At 40.9% G+C, this 25,908-nt stretch overlaps 1 protein-coding gene across 9 annotated transcripts in view; it reads left to right on the top strand.

Annotated features, from left to right (window-relative positions):
* TRAF6 (TNF receptor associated factor 6) overlaps positions 1 to 25,908 on the top strand; it is a 38,950-nt gene that overhangs the window by 1,601 nt on the left and 11,441 nt on the right. For 3 of the 9 annotated variants that reach the window (XR_012159397.2, XR_012159395.2, XR_012159396.2), the window contains exons 1-5: positions 11,835 to 12,161; positions 21,966 to 22,116; positions 22,874 to 23,032; positions 24,162 to 24,233; positions 25,116 to 25,193. Coding sequence is in view for 6 of the 9 variants with exons in the window: in XM_073348004.2 (XP_073204105.1) it covers positions 11,860 to 12,161; positions 21,966 to 22,116; positions 22,874 to 23,032; positions 24,162 to 24,233; positions 25,116 to 25,193 (762 nt within the window). In the remaining 3 variants the exon portion in view is untranslated. Of the gene's footprint in view, positions 1 to 9,876; positions 10,268 to 11,832; positions 12,162 to 14,970; positions 15,277 to 15,473; positions 16,588 to 21,965; positions 22,117 to 22,873; positions 23,033 to 24,161; positions 24,234 to 25,115; positions 25,194 to 25,908 lie in introns of those variants that run through there. The other 6 variants (XM_073348004.2, XM_073348005.2, XM_073348008.2 and 3 more) reach the window with 5 other exon arrangements.

The raw sequence follows: 25,908 nt of genomic DNA, 5'->3' as shown, positions 1-25,908 counted from the left end.
ATGGTAGTTGCTCTTTGGTACAGACAGGCAGTATTTGATATTTATAATAAATATTTTAAGTACTTCCCTTGCCAAGTGTAATAGCTTGAAGGATTTTTATTTGGGGTAAATTCTTGGGATAGATACTATGTGTTTTCTCTCTTGATCCTGATCCCTGCTGCCTTCTATTAGTTTTCTAATGCCAATGCTGGCTTTAAAAAAATGATCATCCTGTAATTGTTTGTTCGGTTCTTTGAGCCTAGAAACTGGTCGTAGATTCTCTTTTGAGCTTTCTCTAACTTTTCATCTGTTAAACTATGGACTGGTTAATGGGATTATGGTATTTTTCTGACATTCATAGGTTGCAACACAAATAATAGTAGTCAAAAAGAGAGACTGACTTAGCTGTACATATGTGAGTTTACAGCTCTCAGTGTGTTAGATGTGATGATTATTGTTGGTGGTGTGGGGAGGGGAAGGGAAACCTTGCCTAGTGTAACTTGCCTTACCCGGTATCTCTCTCCATCTGTGTAATAAGTTATGAATGCAGTAACACTGGTTTCATTTAATAAATTCTGCCTCAAACAAGGTAACATTATGCCTCTTTAGATTTGAGTCAAGAGAGCTGCAAAACTGATCAGATTGTCAGACCAGTTTGGATTACATCCATTGTTTAAGATGATGGGGAAACCTTCCTCCTATTAAGTGATAGTCTGTAATCATAGTGGATTAGTGTGGTCATAATATTAAAAATGATTAAGAATAGAACCACCTTGTCAGAGGCAAAATATGCCTCTGGCAAATTTTAGGACTGCACAGCCAACAGCTATTCATGAGCAATGTGGATTCTGTTCTGTGTCATATCAACAGAGTGGTAAAGTTCTGAATGCCATCTTCAGTGATGGAAAAGATAAAAAGAATATAGTTTGGGAATCAGTGCTTGTCATTAGAAAGCCACCTTTTGATTTGCAAGTTCTAAACATGGAACCCCTTTAAGTCATTTTTCTGCTTATAATTGCATTGAAGCTATAGCATCTTGTTTCCATACACTTCTGGAAGCTACAAGTGTTGAGAAAAGTGCTAGCAAACTCTGTTTCTCTACAGATCCTGTGATTAAATTTAATATCAAGAGCCATAGTTTTCTAGTCCATGACTTCATATTCATGTTGTTTCACTTTTCTTGTAGCATGAAAGGACCACAAAATTAGCCTCAATACCATGCAGAGAACTTATTCACATATTAAGTACACTTGATAAAACAGTAGAACTATTTTGGTGATGGCCAGCAAATGAGCCTCTTGCCCACACTACCTACGCATTGGTCTGCTGCTCATTCCACGTTCTTCTCCAGTTTTCCCCCACAATTAAACTTTCCTGGAGTTTCACCAGGCACTAATGAATGTAGGTGTCAGGTTTTAATGTTGTAAACTAATATGCTGTGCAGTTTTTTTAAATCATCCTGAAAATACTTTTGCTACTAAAAATCTATTTAATGGAAAATCTTTAGACACGAAGTGTACATATTTTCAGTTCAGTGTCAGTGAATTTAATTAATCCAGCATCTCCAGACAAAATAATCTTATTCGTATCACAATAGTGCCCAGAAGCCCAAGTTAATTTCAGAGCTCCATTGTGTTAGTGGCTGTACAAACACATAGTGCAACACAAATGATCTCTTGCTGTCACCTGCCAAAGGGAAATAAAAGTAAATATAAGAGTAAAGTGAATGGATATTTCAGTTGTTTAACAATAGTATGGTTGCATAGCACCTTCTTATCCAAAGGTTTTACAGCATTTCTTCAAACACTAATCTTCACAACCATCTTATGAGGTTAGAAGATGCCTTAAAATAAGGCACTGAGACTTGACCAGGGTCACTCTGCAGATCAATGTCGGAGCCAAAAATAGAACCTGGGAGTCCTGTTTGGCCCTGATCTTAAAAATATGCGTATTTTTAACTTTAAGTCCATGGCTGCTCTCATTGAAGTCAATAGGACTAGTTGTATAAATAAAACTAATCATGCACAAAGTGTTTTCAGTATCAGAAGAGTGTCTGTCTCTGCTTTAGGCACAGCATATCTTAGGTACTTACATCATCCCCTTTACCGCAGTATCTGAGCACCTCACAATCTTTAATATAAATCTTCACGGCACCTCTGAGTATGGGGAACTGTGGCATAAGAGAGACTGGGTCACACAAATCTGTAGCAGATCAGGAAATTAAACCTGGTTTTCTGCATCCCAGGTTGGCACCCTAATCAGTGAACCATACTGTGTGTATCATAAATGACACTTGCTCTGTATTTACTTATATCAGTACCAGCTCTCTAAAGTATTATTTTTGAGAAATTGAATATAGCTGAGAAGCATTTCAACCAAATTAAAAAATAGTGTCAACAGATGTACTGGCTCTTTAAATTATTTAATAAGCTTTTTTTAATTACACTCATTCACTATTTATTTGTCATCTCATGTTCAAGGGCAGTCACACCTGGGACCATTTAAAACATACTCAGTAGAAACAAGATCCTTTTCTTAGTGTTCTACCTTGGACTGTGAAGGCATTTTTGTTTATCATAATTTTTGTCCTGTTCAAGAAATCTTATTAAAGTAAGAAAAGCCAAAAAAAAAAAAAAATGTTGTTTTGATTAACCAGGACATGCACTCTCCGGGGAAAGACTGCATGCATAACTGAGTAGCTCCCATCTAATCTCCTAAGTAACACTAAATGTGCAATTACTTAATCATAAAATATTGTCAACATTCTCTCCAAGCAAAGAGAAACTAGCTAGAAAGCTGCAGAAATTCCCAAGGGCCTAAAGAAAGAGCAATTTTGTCCAGCACCAGTGACTAGAACTGAAAGTCTTACTGGCTTCAGTTATTGCTGGGTTTTTGGGTTTTTTTCCTGCTTTGAACAAGAACATTTTCTCCCTTTTTATAGTCTTAGGTTGACAGTTAAATAATATTTAATCACAGTTGTTATTGGCCAAGCGGTTAGGGAGTTTTAACTGTCACTACTAAAGAACTCCTATGCCTCAAGGGAAAATTTGGAATGAAAATCAACTATTACTAAGGGCTTTAGCAAGAAAACAGAAATTCTGTTTTTTGCACTTCATATGCTCTGTTTGAATGTATTCCATTTTTCTTCTCTAGCACCTTCCAATGTAAGGATCTCAATGTGCAAATATTAGTGTAAACTTGCAACACACTTTGCATTGTAGTGAGTAGTCCCATTGACTAATATGCCTTGTAATAGTGTTTATGGGATTGAGCTCTAAATAAAGTGCCCAAAGTCACATGGCAAATTTGCGGCAGAGATTGGAATTAGAGTGGCAATCTCTTGATTTCTGCATGAAGACCATTTCCTTCCTTGCACTCAAGTAATTGCCTCTGCTGGCAACATTGTATGGACTGGAGGGTTGAAACCAGAGGGTTAGATTTTTGTTTAGTAACTTCATATAAGGAATACGGTATTGGAAGAATATTGTTCCATAACTATTCCGGCCTGTTTTCATTTTATTGATTTTTCCTTATCATGACTAGTCAATATGTATTTTTCCTTTTTGTCATCCCTATACATGAGGCAGAGAAATAATAGTAAAAATTTATAGAAAATTTCTAGTGTCTAGTATACATGACTTCAGATTGTTATAGTGACTAATACTTCTCTTATATTGATTCTAGAAAGTCTAGCAAGGTACATACCAAATATGTAGAATATAAATTCTATGCAATGTGTGGAGAGAGAGAGAGAGAGAGAGCAATAGGATTTGTTACCTCCTTAAAACTTTTTTCTCTCTCACTAGTGACTCTAAGTGTAACTATTTACTGTGTGATTTTTGCCCTCCTTGTACATCCAAAATACTTGTTGACTTCAACAGGAGTCTTGAGTGCAAAAGAGATTTAGGACTGGTTGTGTGACTTGTAGATTGGGCATTTAAATTATTTGACCTAAACTTGGAGTTTTCTTTGTTTTGCTTAAAACAGCTTTACCGTGTTACAAAAGTTTTTAAGTTTGAGCGTAGACTATTATCTTGCATAGATAGTCTAAAGAAGTGACTATTGGTATTATGAACCTTTTTTTGGGGGGTGGTGGGGAGGTAAATCAAGAGACAATGTGTCACTGCAGGAATGGAGTGAGAAGAAAACATGCTTCTGAATCAGCAGAAATCACAAACATTAGGACCTCTCGTCATGTCTCGCTGTGCCACTCTGATGATTAGCTAAAAGAGAAGAGGATTCCCTGGGTAGAGCCTTCTCTACTACAGTCCAGATTCCACAATCTATCTTTATTTAGGCCCTGATTCTGCAAAGCTCTTCAGCATGTAGTTGAGGTTAAGCACAGGCTTAAGTCCCATTGAAGCTAATCATGTGTTTAAGTGCTTTATGTAGAAACTACCACTGATTAATAACTGCTCTTGTTCAGTTGCCAAATGTTCATCACACAAGCCACAAGGGAAAGCTATTACATTTGACTGCCTCTGGGCTTATTGAAAATTAATACAGTTTGCAGTTTCTCCATGAAAAATGGCATGGCTATTTTTTTTTCCCTTTCCAGATCTTTGATCAGTCAAATCTGTTTCCACGCATTTACTTTTGAGGAGGAGGCGGCATGCTTTGAGTATGCACCTGGAAGTCAGGAATTTGAGTTCTAATTCCAACTCTAGCCTTAGGCACAGCATGTAACCACTCTGTGCCTCAGTTTCCAAATCTGTAAAATGCGGTTAATGATACAAGGGTGTGGTGAGGATTAACTAAATTCTGTTCAAGTCCTTTCAAGAGGGATAACTACTGTATGTAAATATTTGGTTTTGCTTTTTGCTACCAAAGTCTTTTCCTTTCTTCAGTTTCTTTAGACAAAAATCATACATGCCTCAGGCTCCACATAGCAAAGCTAATTTTTTCATAATATTATTGTTTTAAAATCCTAAATTATGCCCAGTGGCTGTTATTTTAATATAGTCCCCGGTTAATTGGACTGGAACCATATGTATATTAGCTAACAAAGTATAATCTCCTTCCTTAGATACTTTTAAGGTCAGGCTTGACAAAGCCCTGGCTGGGATGATTTAGTTGGGGATTGGTCCTGCTTGGAGCAGGGGGTTGGACTAGATGACCTCCTGAGGTCCCTTCCAACTCTGATATTCTATGATTCTATGACGTGGTGTTCATGTAAGAGCCAGCTCTTCTGTTCTGACTGAGATATCCCGGTTAGTCTCATTGCTTCATAGTGCAGGAGTGCAAGTAGTTTCACAGCATCGAGTTACCTGCTGGTTAAAAGTTCAGTTGCAGTTTGATCTTAAAGCAGGAGAGGCAATACTGAGGGGCCTTTGGAGTCCTAAAATGTAGCCTGGGCCTGTTCCCAAGGATGTGACTGACAGAGAAGTGTTCAGCATCACATTCTCCATTTTTATCAGAGTATCTTTCCCGATTGGTAGCAGTCTGTCACAATTTACATCAAATTTATTCAACCAGCACCAGCAGCTATCAGGAAAAGCCATGCCTGACTACCCAACTCAGAAAGCATCTCTCCAGCTACTGCCCCCTTAGAGGTGAAGTCTTCAGGCTCCTGTCAAATGGTTGTCTGTAGGACAAATCTGAGTGCATCTTACAGTAACTCCTCACTTAATGTCGTCCTGGTAAACGTTGTTTCGTTGTTACATCACTGATCAATTAGAGAACATGCTCGTTTAAAGTTGTGCAGTGCTCCCTCATAACGTTGTTTGGCAGCCGCCTGCTTTGTCCACTGCTTGCAGAAAGAGCAGCCCATTGGAGCTAGCTGGTGCAGGCTTGGATCCAGGGTGGACCGGCAGCCCCCCTATCAGCTCCCCTAAGTTCTCTGTGCAGCAACTGCCCAGCAGGCTATCCCCAGACAGTTCAGCTGTCCCTCCCCCACTGCGTGTGCTGCTCCTGCCCTCTGCCTTGGAGCTGCTCCTGCGAGCCTTCTACTTTCTGTGCAGGGGATGGGAGGGGAAGAGGAGTACTGATGTCAGGGTGTCCCCCTCCCCCCCCCCCGTTCCTTCCCTCACACTCCTGTACCCCATCTCCACAGATCATGGGGTTGGGGGACAGGACAGGGCTCAGGATGGAGGGAGCTTGCTGGCAGCAGCTGCTGTCTTAACTTGCTGATCTACTTAAAAAGGCAGTGTACTTAGAGTGGAGTCAGCATACTTAAAGGGGCAATGCGCATCTGTCTTTCACACACACATACACAACTTTCTTCTCTCCTCCCCCCTGCCCCCGGCACTTTGGAAAGTGGAGGGAGTGGTGCACTCCAGTGGGATAACATGGATTTATCATCACATTCAGTTTCCACAGGGAATGTTTGCAGCCACTTTTGTCTGGCAAAAAAAATTTCCCTGTAACCTAACCCGCCCCCCTTCCCCCCCCCCGCCAAATTTACATTAATTCTTATGGGGAAATTGGATTCGCTTAACATCATTTCACTTAAAGTAGCATTTTTAGGAACATAACTGCAACGTTGAGTGAGGAGTTACTCTATTTTTACACACAGGCTAAAAACTCTACACAGTTCCTTAAAAAGAGAAATATTACTGAATTTAATTCTCAGCTTATTCCTTTCATTTTTTTGAAATAGTTACTATGTGTATTTGTAGACATATGTATGCACTTCAGTTTAGTTTCAGGTGTTTAGTTAATTGAAAAAAATATAGCCTGAACTGCTTAGGGCATGGCTACACTAGAAACTTCAAAGCGCTGCCGCGGGAGCGCTCCCACGGTAGCGCTTTGAAGTGCAAGTGTGGTCGCACGCGAGCACTGGGAGAGAGGTCTCCCAGCGCTCCTGGTAATCCACCTCCACGAGGGGATTAGCTCCGAGCGCTGGGAGCCTGTTTACACTAGCGCTTTAAAGCGTTCAGACTTGCTGTGCTCAGAGGGGTGATTTTTCACACCCCTGAGCCAGCAAGTTAGAGTGCTATAAAATGTTTGTGTAGACAAGCCCTTAGTTTGGTATTGCCTTCATTTACCAAAGATAAATGGCCAAAGTTTAGGCCACAGTGTACATATAAAACATTCCACATAACTTTTCCAGGCTTCTAAATTGCAGACAAATTCTGGGGCTCTGGTCTATGGACAAGTAGTTAAACTTGAAGACTTATGCTCTTGTCACTGGGGAGGTGGTACCACCTCCTTTCAAAGCTATTCTGATGACTATAGCTGCGTGGTGCTGGGCTAAAGGAATACCATGGCTGACACAACATCATTTTTCCAAACTAATCTGTATATATGTGTGCTAATATATAATTATAATGAGACCAGAGAAGTATTGTTTAGGCGGGAAGGGGATAAAAATTTGAGCTGAATATCAGGGAAAGGATTTCTGAGACTTCTAGACTGGAGAATAAATGCCTAGTGAAGTGGCGAAGAAAGGGTTAAATTAGACATGGTGTTGGGAATATCCTGCATTTTCAAATCCATCCTCTTCATCTGAACTACAAGCAATTTAAAATTCCCCTTGCCTGGAAATTCCCCAGCAGAGAATCATGCTAGTGCACATGCACTGCTTTCACAACTAAGTTGCTGTTTGTTCATTTCATTGTCTGCCCCAGCTCAGCCAACAGAGAAGTGTCTGATCCCACAGTGAAAGAGATGAGGTTTATGTCTGTCTCCCTCTGGTATGCTGCTCCAGTACTGCTATTGTGCAGGAGTAGCAGTACGGGTGCAGTATTGGAGGAGGAGGAGACAGATGCAAACACAAAGTATAAAAGATCTCAGTTTTTTTTAAATCACATGAAGGAATTATTTAAAATTAGGGCTAAGTAATTGTTATATTTTCAGCTATTCAACCGCAGCAACACTGTAAACTTAAAGATTTAGCAACGTCTCTCAGTTTTTGTAAGAACATGTGGGGAGGGACTTCCCTTTAAGACAAAATAAAACTCAGGCCTTGTCTACACTGCCACTTTCCAGCACTGCAACTTTCTTGTTCGGGTTGTGAAAAAACACCCACACCCTGAGTACTGCAAGTTTCAGTGCTGCAAAGTGGCAGTGTAGACAGTTTTCAGAGTAACAACCGTGTTAGTCTGTATTCGCAAAAAGAAAAGGAGTACTTGTGGCACCTTAGAGACTAACCAATTTATTTGAGCATAAGCTTTCGTGAGCTACAGCTCACTTCACCGGATGCATACCGTTGAAACTGCAAAAGACATTATATACACAGAGACCATGAAACAATACCTCCTCCCACCGCACTCTCCTGCTGGTAATAGCTTATCTAAAGTGATCACTCTCCTTACAATGTGTATGATAATGAAGTTGGGCCATTTCCAGCACAAATCCAGGTTTTCTCACCCTCCGCCCCCCCCCCCCCACACACACACAGACAAACTCACTCTCCTGCTGATAATAGCCCATCCAAAGTGACAACTCTCCTTTTCTTATTGTAAAGAGTACTTGTGGCACCTTAGAGACTAACCAATTTATTTGAGCATAAGCTTTCGTGAACTACAGCTCACTTCACAGTATGCATCCAGTGAAGTGAGCTGTAGCTTACGAAAGCTTATGCTCAAATAAATTGGTTAGTCTCTAAGGTGCCACAAGTACTCCTTTTCTTTTTGCAAATACAGACTAACACGGCTGTTACTCTGAAACCTCTCTTTACAATGTGTATGATAATCAAGGTGAGCCACTTCCAGCACAAATCCAGGTTTTCTCACCCCTCCTCCCCTTTTCCAAAAACCACACACACACACTCACTCTCCTGCTGGTAATAGCTTATCCAAAGTGACCACTCTCCTTACAATGTGTATGAAAATCAAGGTGGGCCATTTCCAGCACAAATACAGTGGCTCCCAGCGCTGGGAGCTACTCCCCTCATGGAGGTGAGTTTTTTTTTTTATAGTGCTCTGCTGCGACTACACAGCCATGCTAGGGTCATGCTAGTGAAGACGTGCCCTAAGTCACTGGGTTTTGGAAGGAACCCCACCACAATTCACTTAAAACTGACTTGATTTATTTGTTTAAAGTATTGCCTCTCTGTGCCTGAAGTTTCCCCATTAAACAGAGGTAAAAGAGTTGGCCACCTTTTATAAACCTTTTGGAAGTGTGCAGATGGAAAGCTCCATATAAGAAAGGAGTATTAGTTTATAATTAGGGATTTTTTATGCAATAATAGGGTGGTGATTGGTTGCATTGACTCATCCATTAAGATGACTCTGATGTTTTTCCCCATAGACTGAATGGTTCATAGCTACTCTGGTTACAGAAATCCAATTCAGATTGGAGAGGAGTAAGTGTAATGCTTCAAACTCCTGTAGATACTGTAAAGTGCTATAAATGATGAATTGTTAAGATTATACTGGATAAAATCCTACTCTCCTTAAGTACTACTTTAGTAGGATTTTCCAGAAGGATAAAATGATGATCACAAGGAAGAGATCTGTCTTTAACAGATTCTACTCTATAAAATAGATGGAATACTCATACTTGTGATGAAAGCACAAGGCCTACTCTATTTCTTTTCTTCCTTTCAGCTTGACTTCTTGAATTCCTGTGTGTCACAGTTACAGGATTAGCTGCATCCCTGTCTGTTTCCTCGTCTCTTCTGAGTGCACCCCTAAGGTCTCATGCCTTCCCTTTTCTTGGGGTGGATCCTTTCATTATCTCAAATAGGCACCAGTCTAGTTCTTACCCTGAAGGTCTGATTGGGTTTTTCCTTTCAGGATCTGTGACCAGTGAATTAATGACCCAAAACAGCCTTCTTAAAACAGAAGTATTGTTTGTTTAACCATAGGAACAAAGTATTTCAGAGGAAAGGATCTTAAAATAACAAAAGATCTACATGCGTATCTAGCTTACCTAAAGCCTAAACACCCTTCTGAGGGGATGCCAGGTGTCTAATTCCTGAAGGCCCCACGCGGCAGACTTTGGTTTCTCAGGCTATATGGCCTCACTAGAGAGCTTACAGCCACTATAAACTCTCTGGTGACAGGAGAGAGTCCAGTCAGTTTAATTACTCCAGCCCTCCCTCTCCTCATGAGTGACGGTGGCTCTCCCGCAGACATAGCACTATTCATACCGGCGCTTAAATCAGCATAAATTATGTCACTCCAAGCAGGGTGTGGTTAATTCACACCACTGAGCGACATAATTTATGTCGACTTAAGCTGTAATGTAGCCATACGGTCAGAAACCTGTGTCCCCATGAATGTGATTCTTTAAGCCCTCTTGAGTCTTCTAATTTTTCTCCCTTCCCCCTTCACAGGTACTGATTTGTACCTGGAAAAACCTGTCTGACCAGTCCAACAGTGGGTCTCAATGGAGCATCAAGGTGAATGGCTCTTGCATTGTGCCTCAAGTGTGTACTGAGAAGCCTATGTATGGATCCACCCTTCCCCTTCCTTGGTGGTTTCCTGACAATTCCACAGCAGTATTAACTCAGTATATGCATACACTAAATATCACAATAACCAGGTCAATTCCAAACGTTAATAAATTATTACAGAAAACTCCAGATCCATCACACTGTTGATCTTGTCTGTATCTTAAGTGGTTTGGTACTAGTCCCTTTTAGAAGCATTACTTATTATTCAGAATCTGCCTGTCAGCACGCCTGTACAAAATATAAAAGCACACAGGAGATGGTCTCAAACTTGAGAACTACACACCCTATCCTGCAAACTTGGCTTTGCCTAGCTTTTAAGGCAACTGACTGAGTGGCTAGATTAGACTTTGTGGCTTTGAGTTCGGCAGTGATGGAGAGTTCCAGAAATGAGGGCCTACTGAGAACCCGCAATCCTAGTCCTACAAATCCAGTGGCTCTTAACTTGAGCATCCCAGGAGATCCCAGTTGCCAGGTTGAAGTGTGTGCATGTGCGGTTGCTGTTTTCTAGTAGCCTGAACCCGAAATCATAGAGTAGTTTGTACATTAAACTAGCACTTTGAATTAAACCTGTAAACCACTTACTGTAATATAATATTCCAAGTATTCTATCAGAGCCTTTATCAGCTTTATTGCTATATGAATTCAACATTTGAGAGCAGCATTTGAAAAACTAACTTTGCTAACAATATTCTCCCTTCTGCAGGTACATAGGATTCATTTCCTGTGTTCATGCTATCTTTCCAGCTATATTGGAGGAGGTACAGGAGAGCAGAAAAGCATTTTAGACTAGTTTGTGTCTAGCCCTTCCAGATCGTACTGAAGAAACCTGATCCTTACCTCATGTTTTATAGATTGACTAAATTGAAAATCTTATTGCTGATATAAAAATCTTATCAGCACTGCACTATTGTTTGACTCGCATTTGCAGCTGAACATCTACTTTGTTTCTTGTACTATTTTTTTCATTGATGTACATCCAGAATATTCGTATCAAATAATTTGAAACCTAAACCATGAATCCTACTTTCCTAAAAATGTCAAATATGACTTACAGTGGCACAGAATGTGAAGCTGAGATTGCTTCATATAATAAAACTGTTTTGTACAGCATTTTTATACAAACTATCTCAGAAGGCTTTATGGGGGTAAATAATATTAGAGAGAGAGAGCAGACTTTCTCTCTTTTAATAGGGAGAAAAGACGTTTTCTTCTGAGATTGAAATAACATGGCAAATCAGAGATGGAGCAGACTGCAAGAGCAGTTTAAAAAATTAAAGGCTGCTCTCCCCCCCCCCCCCCCCCAGAGGTTGTAAGATTGTGAGATGAGATAGAAGGGAAGTAAGGGCAATAAAAAGGTAGTCCATGAGCTGAAACAACTCTGCTGAAGGGTTTACATTTCCGGACCCAGTGACCCCCGTTTTAGGTCCAAGATAAGGGCTGGGTGCTGGAGGGAGAATGCCTGGAAAGCCAGCTTTTAGAATACTTGATTTAATATATCTTTGTTTTTTCAGATCGTCTCCTCGGTACTCATAGTTACTATGAGCTTGATACAGAGTGACAACAGCTATAGAGCCAGAGATCTGGAGACTGGCTGCTGTGCAGCCATGGCCAGTGCGTGCAGTGCTGGAGCTAAAGAAGACAGCATAGGTGTGTCTGTCAGCAGTGGGACTGGAAACCTTCCCAACTCCTTCACGGAGGAGACTCAAGGATATGATGTGGAGTTTGATCCCCCGCTGGAAAGTAAATATGAATGTCCAATCTGTTTGATGGCTCTACGGGAAGCAGTGCAGACGCCATGCGGACACCGGTTTTGCAAAGGCTGCATTGTCAAATCAATAAGGTAAAGGAGTGCTCATGGGAATTGATTTTAGGAAGAATGTTGACCTGAGTGTAGCAGCTTTCTGGCAACATAACTTAGTGCAACTTGTGAGGACAAATTATATATGTCTTATTGTTGCTATATTTTCAATGTGTTATGACTTAGCACATCTTTAAAGATGCTATATTACGGATGGTCTAGTTAGCAATGCCTATAGTTAATGTTGCCCCATTATAAGACCCTATTTTTAGTTGCTTATATCTTTGCCAGACTTCACCTGTTCAGGCTGAAATTTTCCATATTTGGTGTCTGCCTCAGAATGAAGTTTTCGGAAACTTCCAGTAAAAACAATTCAGCTGTTTCTCAGAACAAGGTTAGGGGGAAAATAAGATGTTTAGGCCATGAGCTCCAGAATTTGTTGAGAAGCTCTAGAGCCTCCTTGCCTTGGAGCAGGGACTTGAAATTTGGCACAGAGGTCACCCTGGAGTCAGGGATGTGCTTTTTGCCATCCCTGTGAACATTTGCTCATCTTTGACCAAGTTATGAGCTTCTGAAAATCTGTTTGTACGAGCTCAATAGAAACTTCTTTGGCAAGTAAATTCTCTGATTTCATCTGCGTTATGCATGCTATGAGGCTGAGTAGGACTTGCAGTTCCTTCCTATAGCCAGGGGCCACTGTGACACCAGGTACAGCAATTGAGCAGGGAGATTACTTTGCTTTCAGTGCCCGACCCCTCCCACCCAACACTGGTACCCAGGCAGTGGGGAGGAGGAGGAAAAGGATGCTGCCTGCCTGGAATGCAGAGTGATAAGGGGGGAGTGGTGAGAAAACAGGCTGGGACAAAGCCATTGAGGGATTTAGATGACGAGCTAGGGGGTGGGAAGGACTGGAAGAAAAGCAGGCTGGGGCTGGGGGCAGGGAGTAGGCCAGAGGAGTCTCTCTATTAGAATACACTTGCCTCAGAACCTGTAATAGAACTCAGAATTCCTGAGTCTCAGTATTCCTCTGTCAGCTAGTAACTGTGGAACTCTCACTTCCGGGGTACAGTCCAGACCAATGAGAAGTTGTCACTGCTTTCCCTGCAACCTTGGGTGCCTCACAGTGCTTTGCTGGGCTGCTCAGAAACAGCCTACCAGCATGCAGGTCACACGCTGAGTGTCTGTACAGCCCTGACGCAGCAACTCTGACCCCAGCAGCCAGTCAGCAACACACCAGCCACACTCTGGCTTCCAGAAGCCTTGGTTACGGCCTGCTGGGTGACCCCAACACACTCCCAGTCCAAAATTTTCCCTCAAAACCTGTGTTCTGCACTGTACAGCCCTCTCCTGAACAGTTCAGATATTAGAGGTCCGTTGCCCATGTGACGGGTCAATAGTCAACATATGGCTACTTTAACTGAAGTTACCAAACAGCTCAGTTGAAACACGACATTGGATTAGTTTAGATTGTGGCTAAATAAATTTTGTTTTATTTTTAAAGAGAGATTTTAAGTGAGTACAAATATGAGGTATTAAAGTCAGAAATGATTACAAGAGAAATAAAGATAAAATGCTTTCTGATAGCTAAAACTTAACAAGCTAGACTTGGTTCAAGGTAAAATCCTTACCGTTATGTTCCCAACAACATTGCTGACCAAATTCTCAGGTCAGGATCTACCCCAAAGTCCAGGGGCTAGTTCCTTTGTCATCTTAGGTAAAAGAGAGAGATAGGGAGAGATGCCTTGGGGTGTTTTTGCCCCTCAGTTTTGTAGTCCAGCCACCCTTTTGAATTGGATTCTTCTGAGGATTACCCATCAAAGCAAAGTTTATTCAAACAGTAAAGAAGGCAACATTGAGGCTGATGGTGAAGGTGGCTGCATGCTCTTTCTTCTCCCCTATGTATGCTTGTCTCCTGCCATTTCCCCTTCTAGCTGGCTCAGGGACCCTGTTTACTACTTGAATGTGTATTTACCTGAATTTACATATCTTTGTTTAGGATAGACCTGCGTAACAACTTTTGCCTAGTCAGGGCTGTGAGAGTTTGAACATGTGCTAACACCATCACACAGGAGGAATTCATAACTTTACATATAATGTTGCTACATACATTTCACAATATTCTTGAGCAACAAGTAATTAGTTTTCAAACGATATCTCACAAGGTGTGTAGGGTGTGAACACAGTGTATAGGGTGTGAACATAGGGGTGCTTTTGGTCACAGGAACCCATTAGCAAAATGTGCCCATCCTACATAGAGGATGACAAACTACTACTGCTCTCTGCCACCAAGCAAAGTGAGTAGCTGAGATCCTTGCTGTGAATCAGCAGGGTTAGTATCTTTTGGATGACCCATGTAAAAATCAGTGGGCTTCCACCTGATAGAATTTGGGGTTTTTTTTAGTTTTTTAAAAAAACCTATGAAATAACATCCATAAAAACTACATTAAAATGCTAAGTCTGCAAAGTCAAGCACTCAATTAGTAAATGCCAGAATTAAGATTGCCTGTGCCACCTTAATTTGTCACCCTCGTGTGCACGCATTATGATACAGTCTTTAATTACATGATCACATACTGTCTTTCCCGCAGGTTCCCTGCCCCATTCTGTGCATGGGATAGACAATGCTCATGGAATTAATCAGTTGTGTTGCAATATGAGGCTGTTGTCTGGCCTCACTCCTTGTAGAAGTTGGAAGGTGTGTAGTGAATGGGACGGGGGATTACAGGGAGAGAAAGGATGGTCTCATGGCTTAGGCAGTTGAATGCTGCCCTTGAGACTTGGATTCTATCGCTATCTCTGCCAGAGTTCCTATGTGACAGTGGGCAAGTTACTTAAACCAAACTTTTCACAGGTGGCCACTGACTGTTCCTCATTTTCTGGATGCCTGACTTGAGACCCTGGGATCTGATTTGCAAGAATATTGAATGCTCGCAGCTGCAACTGAAGTCCGTTGTATTTGAATGTATAAAGTGCCAAGTACTCTGAAAAAATCAGATCCTAGTCACTTTTCAAACTTGGCACCCAAAATTAGTGGATACTTTTTGATTTGTTATGAAGATAGATGCATTAATGTTTGTGAAGCACTCGTACTATAGTGATGATAGCCATAGAAAAGCCATGAAGAATTTAATTCTGTATTCATAACAGGACTTGAATGGTGAGCAGTAAACAAGTATAAAATGAAATATTGAATAGCTGCTCATTAAATGAGCACAGACAGTCCTGTGCACTGAATAAGGCAGGGACTTATGGATGTGCGGGAGCGGGGACTATATGGCCATGTAATTAAAGACTGTTTTATAATGCACAGTTGCATAGATAACCTTAATTCTAATACTTGCTTTTTTTTCATAGATCCCAAGGCCAGAAGGGACCGTTGTGATCATCTAGTCTGACTTCCTGCATAATTTAGACCATAGACTTTCCCCCAGAATAATTTCTAGAGCATAGCTTTTAGAAAAACATCCAGTCTTGATTGTAAAATTGCCAGTGATGGATGGAAAATCCTCCCTGACCTTTGGTAAATTGTCCCAAGGGTTAATTACCTTCACTGTCAATAATTTACGCCTTACTTCTTTTGCTTTTGGGTGCATGAGTTTGCAATCTTAATTTTCTTAATGTAGTTCTTGTGTGCAATTTATATATAGTATACAATTCACACTAGAACTGAGTTTGTTATCCAATACATACCCGGATAACTTACAAGTCTTCGATACCAGGCTTGTAAGTACTTTTACATGAATGTAGGCTAGTCCACTGGGAGTCAGGACTCCAGGATCTATTTCTGCCTGACTTCCTGTGTGCAGTAGCCCCAGCACATACCCTCTGCTTAAACTAATCTTAGGATTTTATGAATAAGTTTGCACAAGAAATCAAAACACTCAAAGGGGATGTAGTATCTGTTGATCTTGCAAGCAGATCACCTAGATACTAAGGTGTATATGGAGCTTTAGAAATGCCTTAGTCTCCCAACCACTTCAAGGAAAAACATCTTCACTGATTAAAAAGGCAGAATTTTTTAATTAAAATTTTCTGTCAGTGGAGTTTTGTCACGGATACACAAGAGCTCTGCTATGTCCCAGCTTTTAAACAGGACCTTGGAGGAACCACTGTGTGTCAGATCCTCGAGAGGTCCCACTCTTGAGGGTAGGCCACATGGACTCAGCACTGCTGTTTCACATTGTGAGCTCTGCTCAGTGAATCCAACAGAGAGACTTCTGCTCACAATTTTACACTCTTCAGGGACCAGTGCACCTCAGCAAGTATTTGCAGTGACATCTGGCAGGCTTTCAAAACAGAGTCGGATTTATTAGTCAGCTGGAACTCAGCATGAGGAAGTCCTTAGGTTAGCATAGAGAAATAAAGGTTAAAACATAGGCCATTCTGATCAAGTCAGCTTTCCATCTGGCCAAGCTGCTGTGGAATCTGCTTCTGGCTCTGGGTGGCTCTGTCTCATGGTCATTCCCAGGTGAGAGCTGCTGAACCCGTCCCAAAAGCCAACTCTTATCCAGAGCTTGTTAGCCCACGTTGAGTTTACAAGCTCTGCCTGCCAGAGATTCCCATAAGTGTCAGTTGCTTAGTCCTTGAGGCTTCCATTGTGTTTCCATTCTCCATTGATATAGGTTCGTTTCAGCCAGTACATTCATTCCACCCCAGACAGCTAGGTGACCCAACACCTCATGTGTTTAACCCTTTTGTATCCCCAGATAATGATGCAAAATACATACTGAAACTGAGGTGTGCATAGGAATCATAAAAATATTACAGAAACTCTCACCAAGTGAGAATGTTCTTCATATTCACTTTACTTTGGGATCCTTACATACCTAAAACTGTGTTGTTTTCCAATCCTTCTACTCTTGAGGTGCTTTTGTAGTCTACCACTTAATGACTGTACCCCAAATTCTGTTTCTTAATAGGTGCTTGCCATCATATTGCTTAATGTGGAACTAGGGGAAATAAGATGTTCAAAAGAAAACACATTTACTGGCAGGTGGAGAAACTTCCATTCTAAACCACAGTGCATGGGAATTGGTTTCTCCTCCTTGCAGCGACAGTGCAGTTGCTCAGTATAAATCGACACCTATTTGACGTGTAAGAGAGTACTAATAACAAAAGGCTTTTATTTCACAGAAAAGGAAATTCCTACTTCTGTCTCCTTTCATTTCAGCACTGACTGTTTCGGTAAATACCAAACAGAGGTGCCACATCTTTTTAGATCTGGGAAACTGCAGATCATCCCCATAATATTTTGTGTGTTATCAGTAATCCCTTTCTGGTGAATTGCTATTGAAGTTTGTCTCTGCAGTGTGGTTTGAGTGGGGAGTAGTGATAGTGAAAATAGGGGATTTGCAGTGCAAGTGTCAAACATTTGGAGGACAGGGCTGAATTCCATGCTTAATTGTGGCCCATCAGTCAAGGTATTAATTCAGGGTGCATTCTTTCCACAGTACACGGTTTACTGATATCAACAGGAGGCTCCCACAGAGATCAATGGAAGAACTGACTTTTATGTAGTAACTGTTTAGTTATTTGTTCAGTATGTGATTGTCACAGTCATTAGTGGGAAAATCTGTTCCCCTTTAAGCCATCTCTACTTCTGTCTTGTCCTTCCCCATCTCTGTTTTTCCCTTTTCCATGCATCTGAGTTAATGTTGATACTGAAGTGCCATCGTTGGGCTTTAGAATTAATACTCTAATCCAATTAGTAAAGGGCAGAGGAGTTCAGATCTCAGTGCATTGTTTCAAGCTTTCTGCAGACTTGGGAAGATGTTACTGCTTTGGTTACATTTAGTTCACATTTAGAAAACTATCTCTGCATCCAGGGCTAGAAGCTTTTTAAAAATGAACTTTAGATTACATCATGTAGGCTACAAATACATCATGTGGGTTGGATCGCAGTAAATTACATTGCTTCTCAGAAAGTGTTGTCTTTTTTGTAAGTAAAGCCTTAGAAAACACCTTTAGGATGGATTATTTGACCTACAGTAGCAGAGAAAATGGCTTCTTTAGGTGACTGTTAGTGTGTGTTTCCACACTAGAGCTATTAGCTTTTATTTTTACTTCTAAAATTTGCTAACCAAAAACAATCTGTAAGCACCAATATAATACTTAAAAAATATAATGTGACTCCAGTTTTCTGTCTCTTATAATCTCATCAGGACAAAACTTACGTAGCACTTGAGGAGTTTTCTGACATTTGATATATGATACATCTGATGGACCAACAGAAATGAGTGGCTTGAGTTCTATAGTCAAATGCCCCTCACTGGAAAAACACTGTGCCTCCACTTTCCCTCCCGTTTCAGTTTGGGGGACCATAAGCAGAAGCACTTTGGCTGATTATACGTGCTGTGATACTACAGGAAAAGAGAGGCCATCTCTGAAACAGCCACTACAGCTGGTTGAAAAACTGCCAGCAAAAGCAGCAAATAACGACTAATAATTTGCAACAATCTGTAGAGCTGCACAGTAGGAAAAAAGATATCTGCAAATAATGCATTCAGCAGCTGAAAGGAAAAACTAATCAAATGGCTTGCAAATATTTGACTAGCAGTAGAAGCTAGGGGTCATGCCATATAGTTTTTATTTAAAGGGGAAAATAACAAAGGGGATTCAGCAAACCAAAGCTGCCAAGCCTATAGGTGTTCCAGTGCAACATCATTGCTCACGTTGTCCAAGAACCCATCCACAAAACACCTGGAACACAGGATTAAAGTGTTCTTGCACATCCTTAATATGGAACTGTACTTCAAGGGACATGCCTACCTTGGTCAGTGCATCCATCCATATTATCCAGTCTGGAGCTATAGTAGCAATAGTCGTAAAATCTCTTTAGAAGCTAATCTAAAACTCCTCAAGGAATCTGAATGTGTAATACACACAATGCTTCTACTTTTTACCAGTGACATTTAAAACACTGAAGAGTTTTAAAAATGTTTTTAACTCAGTAACTTCACTGAAAATCCTAACGTTTCAATTACTGCTGTAGGTGAGGGGCCTGCCTGCCTGTGGTGTTAGGAGAACCATTGTCAAGGAAGTCTGTGACCCAACCAGAATGTGACTGGGGCTTAAAAGAAAAAAAATCTTAAACAGGCTACTCTCTTAAATAGGTTTCAAATAGGTTTTAAATAGGTTTCTTTTCAGGTTTCTCCAATTAACTTTTGCCATTGAGTATCTTACTGAGCTTTCCCTAGTAGCAATGGCTATTTAGGCTAGTTCACTTTCTGTCTTCCTCCTGTAAGCTTCCTGCCTCTTTCCCAATCTAAATATTCATTGATAGGCATGTGTAAGATACAATCAGAATAAAGCAATTATGTACAGAGTCACCATTACACTTCTCAGTTAAGCTGCTAAGACATGCAAAGGTTTGTTGAGCAATTTTTAGAGGCTAGATGGTGCTGTGGCTTTGGATTTAGATCGCTAGTGAATATAATATTCTCAATGTACTTGCTAGTAGATTCTTGTCCATATCACAAGAACCACTCGTTGTGGCACAACTTACCACGATTCTCAGTCATTGTTCAGGAAAGCATAGGCGCTGAATCTGTGGGTACTCTGGGGCTAGAGCACCCATGGAAAAAAACAATAATGGGTACTCGGCACCCACTGGCAGCCCCACTGATCAGCTCCTCCCCGCCCCACAGCACCTCCCGCCCATTGGTGGGCCCCAGCTCCTCCCGCTCCCCACCCCCCAGCACCTCCTGCCCACTGGTGGGCCCCAGCGCCTCCCACCCACCAGTGATCATCTGTTGAACAGTGTGCAGGAGGCATTGGGTGAGGAGGAGCAGCGGGAGCAGGCAGAGGCCGGGGAGGGGGCGGGAAGAGGCAGGGTGGAGGCTTGGGGGAAGAGGTGGAGTGGGGGCAGAGCCAGGGGTTGAGCACCCCCAGGGAACTCAGAAAGTCAGTGTCTCTGCAGGAAAGCCCCCAATCTGGAATAACAAGCAGTGCAAATTGGTACTGGGGTGCATATATTGAAGTGTGTGTGGGAAGTGTGTATAGCGTCTTTCCACACTAAGCCTGGCTCTAACCAGTCTTGATGTCACATTCACAAACACTTAACTGCATCACATTCACGAATACATTAAAATATTTGTTGTAAACAATGACTATAAAGTAATATATAAATGCCAATTAATTAGCTAATCCTTATCCCATCACTGTAAAGGGGTGCGTGGGTGTTATCCCCATTTTAGAGCTGAGGCAATTCCCATTCCCCTAGCCATGAAAAGTTGCTGATTTTTATTTAATGTGGTCCAACTGCTAACTATAAACTTAATTATAAGCAGGAAGTTTGTAATGCATTACACTACATTATACCACATTATACCTGTAACAACCAGCTTCCGGTTGTTGGTTGTAAGTAGAATGAATGTTTATGTATTGTGACACTGAGAGCAATGTTTGGACTGGGGAGCTATGAGAGCTGAAACTGCAGACCACTGCTTTGTTTTTTCTGTTTAGGAGTGAGATTCTTGTGGCAAACCATCTCCTGAAAGCAAAACCATAAAAAGGAAGGTCATGGACTCTTTATAAAAAGTCTAAACTTACCTCCCTTTTCTGTAGAAGTAATGCTAACAAAGTAGGTGCTGGCCAAAGATTTCCTTGTCAAATGAACACCACTATTTATCTACCTCCCCCCCCCCCCCCCAAATCCAATGATCTTTGAACCGCAAAGGCCTTTTGACTCACAACCCACTCAGAGTATTGTTAATCCACGTTTTTTCACACTAGCAGTATTGGCCATTAGCACCACAATTCAGAATTCTTCTGTTTAACTATATTACTTAACCTTGCACATTCCCATATGAATGTGTTGGTTTGCACCTGAAGGCAACAGGTATCAGGTAATCTCTGCTGTTCCAGACAAAAATTGGGGAATGGGGGACAGTATGGGTGGATAGCTATTTGAATGGCATTAGATGATGGCTTTTTTTTTTAAATGTCCTGTGCATATATGAGTGTAAAACAAGGAAAATGATACATTAAACTTTTAAGGGGCATCACTTGAAATCGAGTCAATTTAAATTTCTTTTCTTAAAATTGCTTCAGATACACCTGCCCCAAATCCCTCCTCGTTTTTATGTCTTGAGCATTACATTTTTCAAGACTTCTTACTGGTGGCTTTTCTTATTCCTGTTGCTGTGTGAAAGACCCAAAATAAAGGAGTCTAACTGATTATACAGAGGTAACAGGGAAACTGACTAACCAAAAGTGTCAAATATAAAGTAAACTGGAAAAAATAGAAATACTTGCTTCTCAATTTTTAATTATGGTAATTGTGGCTGCTACTTGTAACAATGGTATGTTTTCACATTAAAAAAAAAAACAGCGAGAGGAGAAGGGACAAAAGTTGCAGAACTCTTTAAATGTCTGATTCCAAATCTCTCTTGTGTGTGGAACAAACACCCATTAACTTCAATAGGAATTGTTAATGAAATGGCTACAGAAATGGGAACCTAAATTATTAGCCTTTCTGTATCCTCCTTGCAGATTTATTCCCAGAATGCTTACCAGTGCAATCATCCAGCTGGATCTGAGCAAACTTAACACTATTCTAACCCAAAGGAATGCTGCTAGAAATGGAATTATTTTGAAACCTACATACATGTAGTATTCTAGTAATATTAGTTATCAGGATATTTTATGGTATAATTTGTGCTAGTTGCTGTGTAACTGACATTATTTTCAGTGACTGCCTTAACGCTTTATTATGAGAATATTATGAAATTTTCATTAGTGTAAGAGAAGACTTTAAAATAAGGGTAGGGAAAGAAGTCTGAGATTTGCTGGATATTTTTTCCTCTTGGGTGTACATCTCACCTCATCCTCTTCTTTTTATGGTAGAGATGCAGGTCACAAATGTCCAGTAGACAATGAAATTCTACTCGAAAACCAACTCTTCCCTGACAACTTTGCCAAACGGGAAATCCTCTCACTGAAGGTGAGATGTCCCAACAAGGGCTGTCTTCTAAAGATGGAGCTGAGACATCTAGAGGTAAGGATCATTGAAAAATGAAAAATAGTTTCCCATTTTGAAATGTTAAAAAAATCTCCAAAATGACTCTCTGTAGATGGTCTTCGTCTTATTGGTGGTTGTGGTTTCAAATCCACTGTTCGTTTGATCAAGGCTGGTTCTGTTTCTCTAATTGAAAGAAATAAGTGGCTGATCTTAGTTACCTTAGCCCAAGCCATATGTCACAGCTTGCATACAGCAAACGATAGTGCCTATAATGTTAATAGTGGTATTAGTTTAATCTTTTTAGTCTCCCTTTGTCCTGTCTTTGTCACATGTAATTTTGACCAACCATATGCTATAAATGAGAGCTTTCTATATCCAGTGTCCAAAATGCCAGTTTATACTTGCTCAAAGCAATCTGAATAAAATATAAACAATTTTTAAGTAGTCCTAGAAGTTGTCCAATTAGTGAGTGTGTTAAGTTGTAAAAGGTAGCCATATGATGACTCTGCACAAACATTAATACTGAAGAGCTTTGAATTTATAGTCCTGTTCAAACCCTGGTTCTGCTATGGAGCTCTTCTGTATGGACTGCAATTAAAGTCATTGAGGTTCTGGGTTTAAGGGCTTATGCAGGCAAATCCTTTTGCAGGATTGGGGCGTGAAAGAAAATTGAAGTTGCCAGTTGTATTCCTCTTGGAGCCATTTTGCTCCATCTTGGAGATGTATGAATAGCTGGGACCTGGAGCACTTTTTGGGGTTTCTAATACCACATCCTCTTGTTGCCGTTATGCAGGAGCATCAGTTGAATTGTGACTTCTGCTCTGTGGAATGCCCACAATGCCAGGGCTCCTTCCAGAAGAACCAGCTGCAAAACCACATGACACTGGAATGCCCACGGCGGCAGGTCTGCTGTCCAAACTGTGCCACATCTATGGCTTATGAAGATAAAGAGGCACGTGCTGAAAAATATTAGAGTGGATGAAAAATACTGTAACATTTGTCCTCAATTGTTAATGCAATATCAATGGAGGGTGTTCATCAGGATAGTAAATTGATCCAGAAACAGCTTCTGTGCTGCTGTGTTGGACATTAGGAGGTTGTGACCTCCAGATTGTCCTCTCTTGGGCAGGTGAAGACTAGCTCCCCCTTTTTTTGGGTCAAGATGGGGTCATGCTTGGTTAAACCTTTTTTGGAGACCCTATGGTGCATAGGGAGGTGAAAGAGTTGGCATAAGAGGGACCTTTAATTTTGACCTTACAAAGAGAGATGGCAGCATTAGCATCCCACAATGACCTTAAAAAGAAAAGGGGGAGGGGCCAGAATAACAGGATAGGACAAAAGTACTGCTGTATGGCGGGCTTTCTTGCTCTGCTCACAAACCCGTTACCTGCTGGAAACATGGATGGGTGCAGAGAGGGAGAGCTGTGCTCCAATGCCTAAATCTCTCCTTTGAACAAGAGAGTTGGAGCAAAACTTCTGGAGTCTGTTCTTCGCTCTGATTCTGACTCCTGGGTGACCTTGAGTATCTGGCTTCTGTGTTTTGAGCTTTCATTTCCTTATCTCTATAGATAAGCCTAATATACGATAGATTATGTCTATCTGAAAAGCACTTCAAAATGTGCCATTAAAAATTCCCACATTAATGCACATCATGTTTGTGACCCTTTTGACCCTTTTTGTCAAATGTTAAGACTTCTTAATATTAATGAATATATTAATTGCACAAGAAAATTCTTTAAAATGTTTACATCCTTAATACAATTAATTAAACCCAAACTTCACAAATGTCTTGGGCAACTTCAGAATCAGAATTTTGTCGTATCAGAAATAGGACTTATCACTGAATTTCTCATGAGACAAGAATAACATTCAGAAAGTGAAAAGAGTCAGGAATCAGAACGGGGGTACTTTCCCGTTTAAATCCAACAAGATGCAAAGCTTGAGACTTAAAAAAATAAATGATCAAGAATTTTCCATAGACATCTAGAACACAGGCTAATCAGTACTCCCTTCTCTTTTAATAATCATTTAATTGTTACTAATAGTTCTCATTTTCTTTCTCACCTTTTCAAAAAATGAAGCTTCATGACCAGAACTGTCCACTTGCAAATGTGTTTTGTGAATATTGCAATACAGTGCTCATCAGAGAACAGGTAAGAGCCTACCTTTTTGCCATATGGCTGCCTGTCAGGTTGGAGTGCATCCTAAATAATATTTAACCTATCTAGCTGCAAACATTTTAAGATTTTATGGTAACCCATGTAAGTGTCTGAGCGCTCACATGTCAAACTTCCTCTAAATCTGGGGTTCTGAGATCTTTTCCCTTCTGAGATCCCCCCAGCATTCTATAAAAACTCCATGTCCACCAGTGCCACAATAAATGCTTTTCTCCATATAAAAGCCATGGCTGTCGTTAAGGGGTAAAAAGCAGAGCAGTTGCCTGGGGCCTTCTTGGCCCATGCCACTTCCCACAACCCCCATTGGCCTGGAACGGCGAACCACAGCCAGTGGGAGCTGCAATCAGCCAAACCTGCAGACGCCGCTGGTAAACAAACAGTCCTGGCCCATCAGCGGATTTCCCTGATGGGCTGCATGCCAAAGGTTGCTGATCCCTGCTCTAGGTCAACATAGCTAATCCCTTTCCTGGAGTCTCAAATTTACGGCGAATAATAGTTATCAAAGAATATTACACTGGGGTGACTTGCAGTGATGTTGCTGCGTTACCTTGCAATAATTTACTAAATGGCCTTTAACACTTAGTGCCTATTCAGGTGCAAATTAGTGGTGTGTGGTTGCTCATTATTCTATTAAAATGTTGAAATCTGTCGTATTTCAGTATACCCATGTGTTTTGGCTGGATCCTGAGAGTTGGAACATTCCTGTGCGCTTAACACACACAGTCGCTAATTCTTTCATCATGTTCTGTGATCGAATGGCATAATTTCTTTTCTGAAAAAGAAGACTTGATCTGAAGAGGAGAATGTAAACTATTCATCTTAAAGAAAAATTAATCTTAACTCTCATTTTGGTTTTAGATGCCTAATCATTATGATAATGACTGCCCTACCGCCCCAGTACCATGTACATACAGTGCCTTTGGATGTCCTGAAAAGGTAAATCTTTCTTTTATGCACATCAATACAAAGAACTCTCCTCAGTGCCTCTCATCTAATCTATGTCACAAATTTCCCGGGCTTGATTTTTACAGTTTGACTTTCAAAAGCTGCCAGCATTGACCTGACTCAGCTTCTGTTGAAGGTAATGTGAGTTTGATTAGACAAGTGCCCGGGTGCTTTAGCAAAGTCCACCCTAAATCTAATAGTTTTCTGGGGTGGTTTTATTTTGCTGTTCTTACCTGTGTTGATTTTAAGCTTAAATACCAATGTCTTCTGTAACATTGCCTTATGAAAGTTTTTTAAATGCCAGGTATGTAACTCTTGTAGTTTAGGGAAAACAAGTGGCAAATACTTCAAATCCACATGATCCTCAAACTCATGATGTTTGGTGAAACAGTGCTAATTGTGGGGGAAGTTCCAAGTTTTCTAATTACAGTACTTCCTTTTAATGATAAGTTTCTCTCATCTTTAACCGATTGCTCTCCTTGCCTTTCCTGAATACACTGTCATATTCGGGGCTCTGGTGCCGCTACTGCTGTGCAATGTAGGGTATACATTGGTAGAATCTCCTTCCTTAGAGGTTTTTAAGGTCAGGCTTGACATAGCCCTGGCTGGGATGATTTAACTGGGAATTGGTCATGCTTCGAGCAGGGGGTTGGACTAGATGACCTTCTGGGGTCCCTTCCAACCCTGATATTCTATGATTCTATAC

The sequence above is a fragment of the Lepidochelys kempii genome, chromosome 6 (genome assembly GCF_965140285.1).
Source record: "Lepidochelys kempii isolate rLepKem1 chromosome 6, rLepKem1.hap1, whole genome shotgun sequence".
Classification (NCBI taxonomy): Eukaryota; Metazoa; Chordata; order Testudines; family Cheloniidae; genus Lepidochelys; species Lepidochelys kempii.
This window is presented reverse-complemented; position numbering and strand designations above follow the sequence as displayed.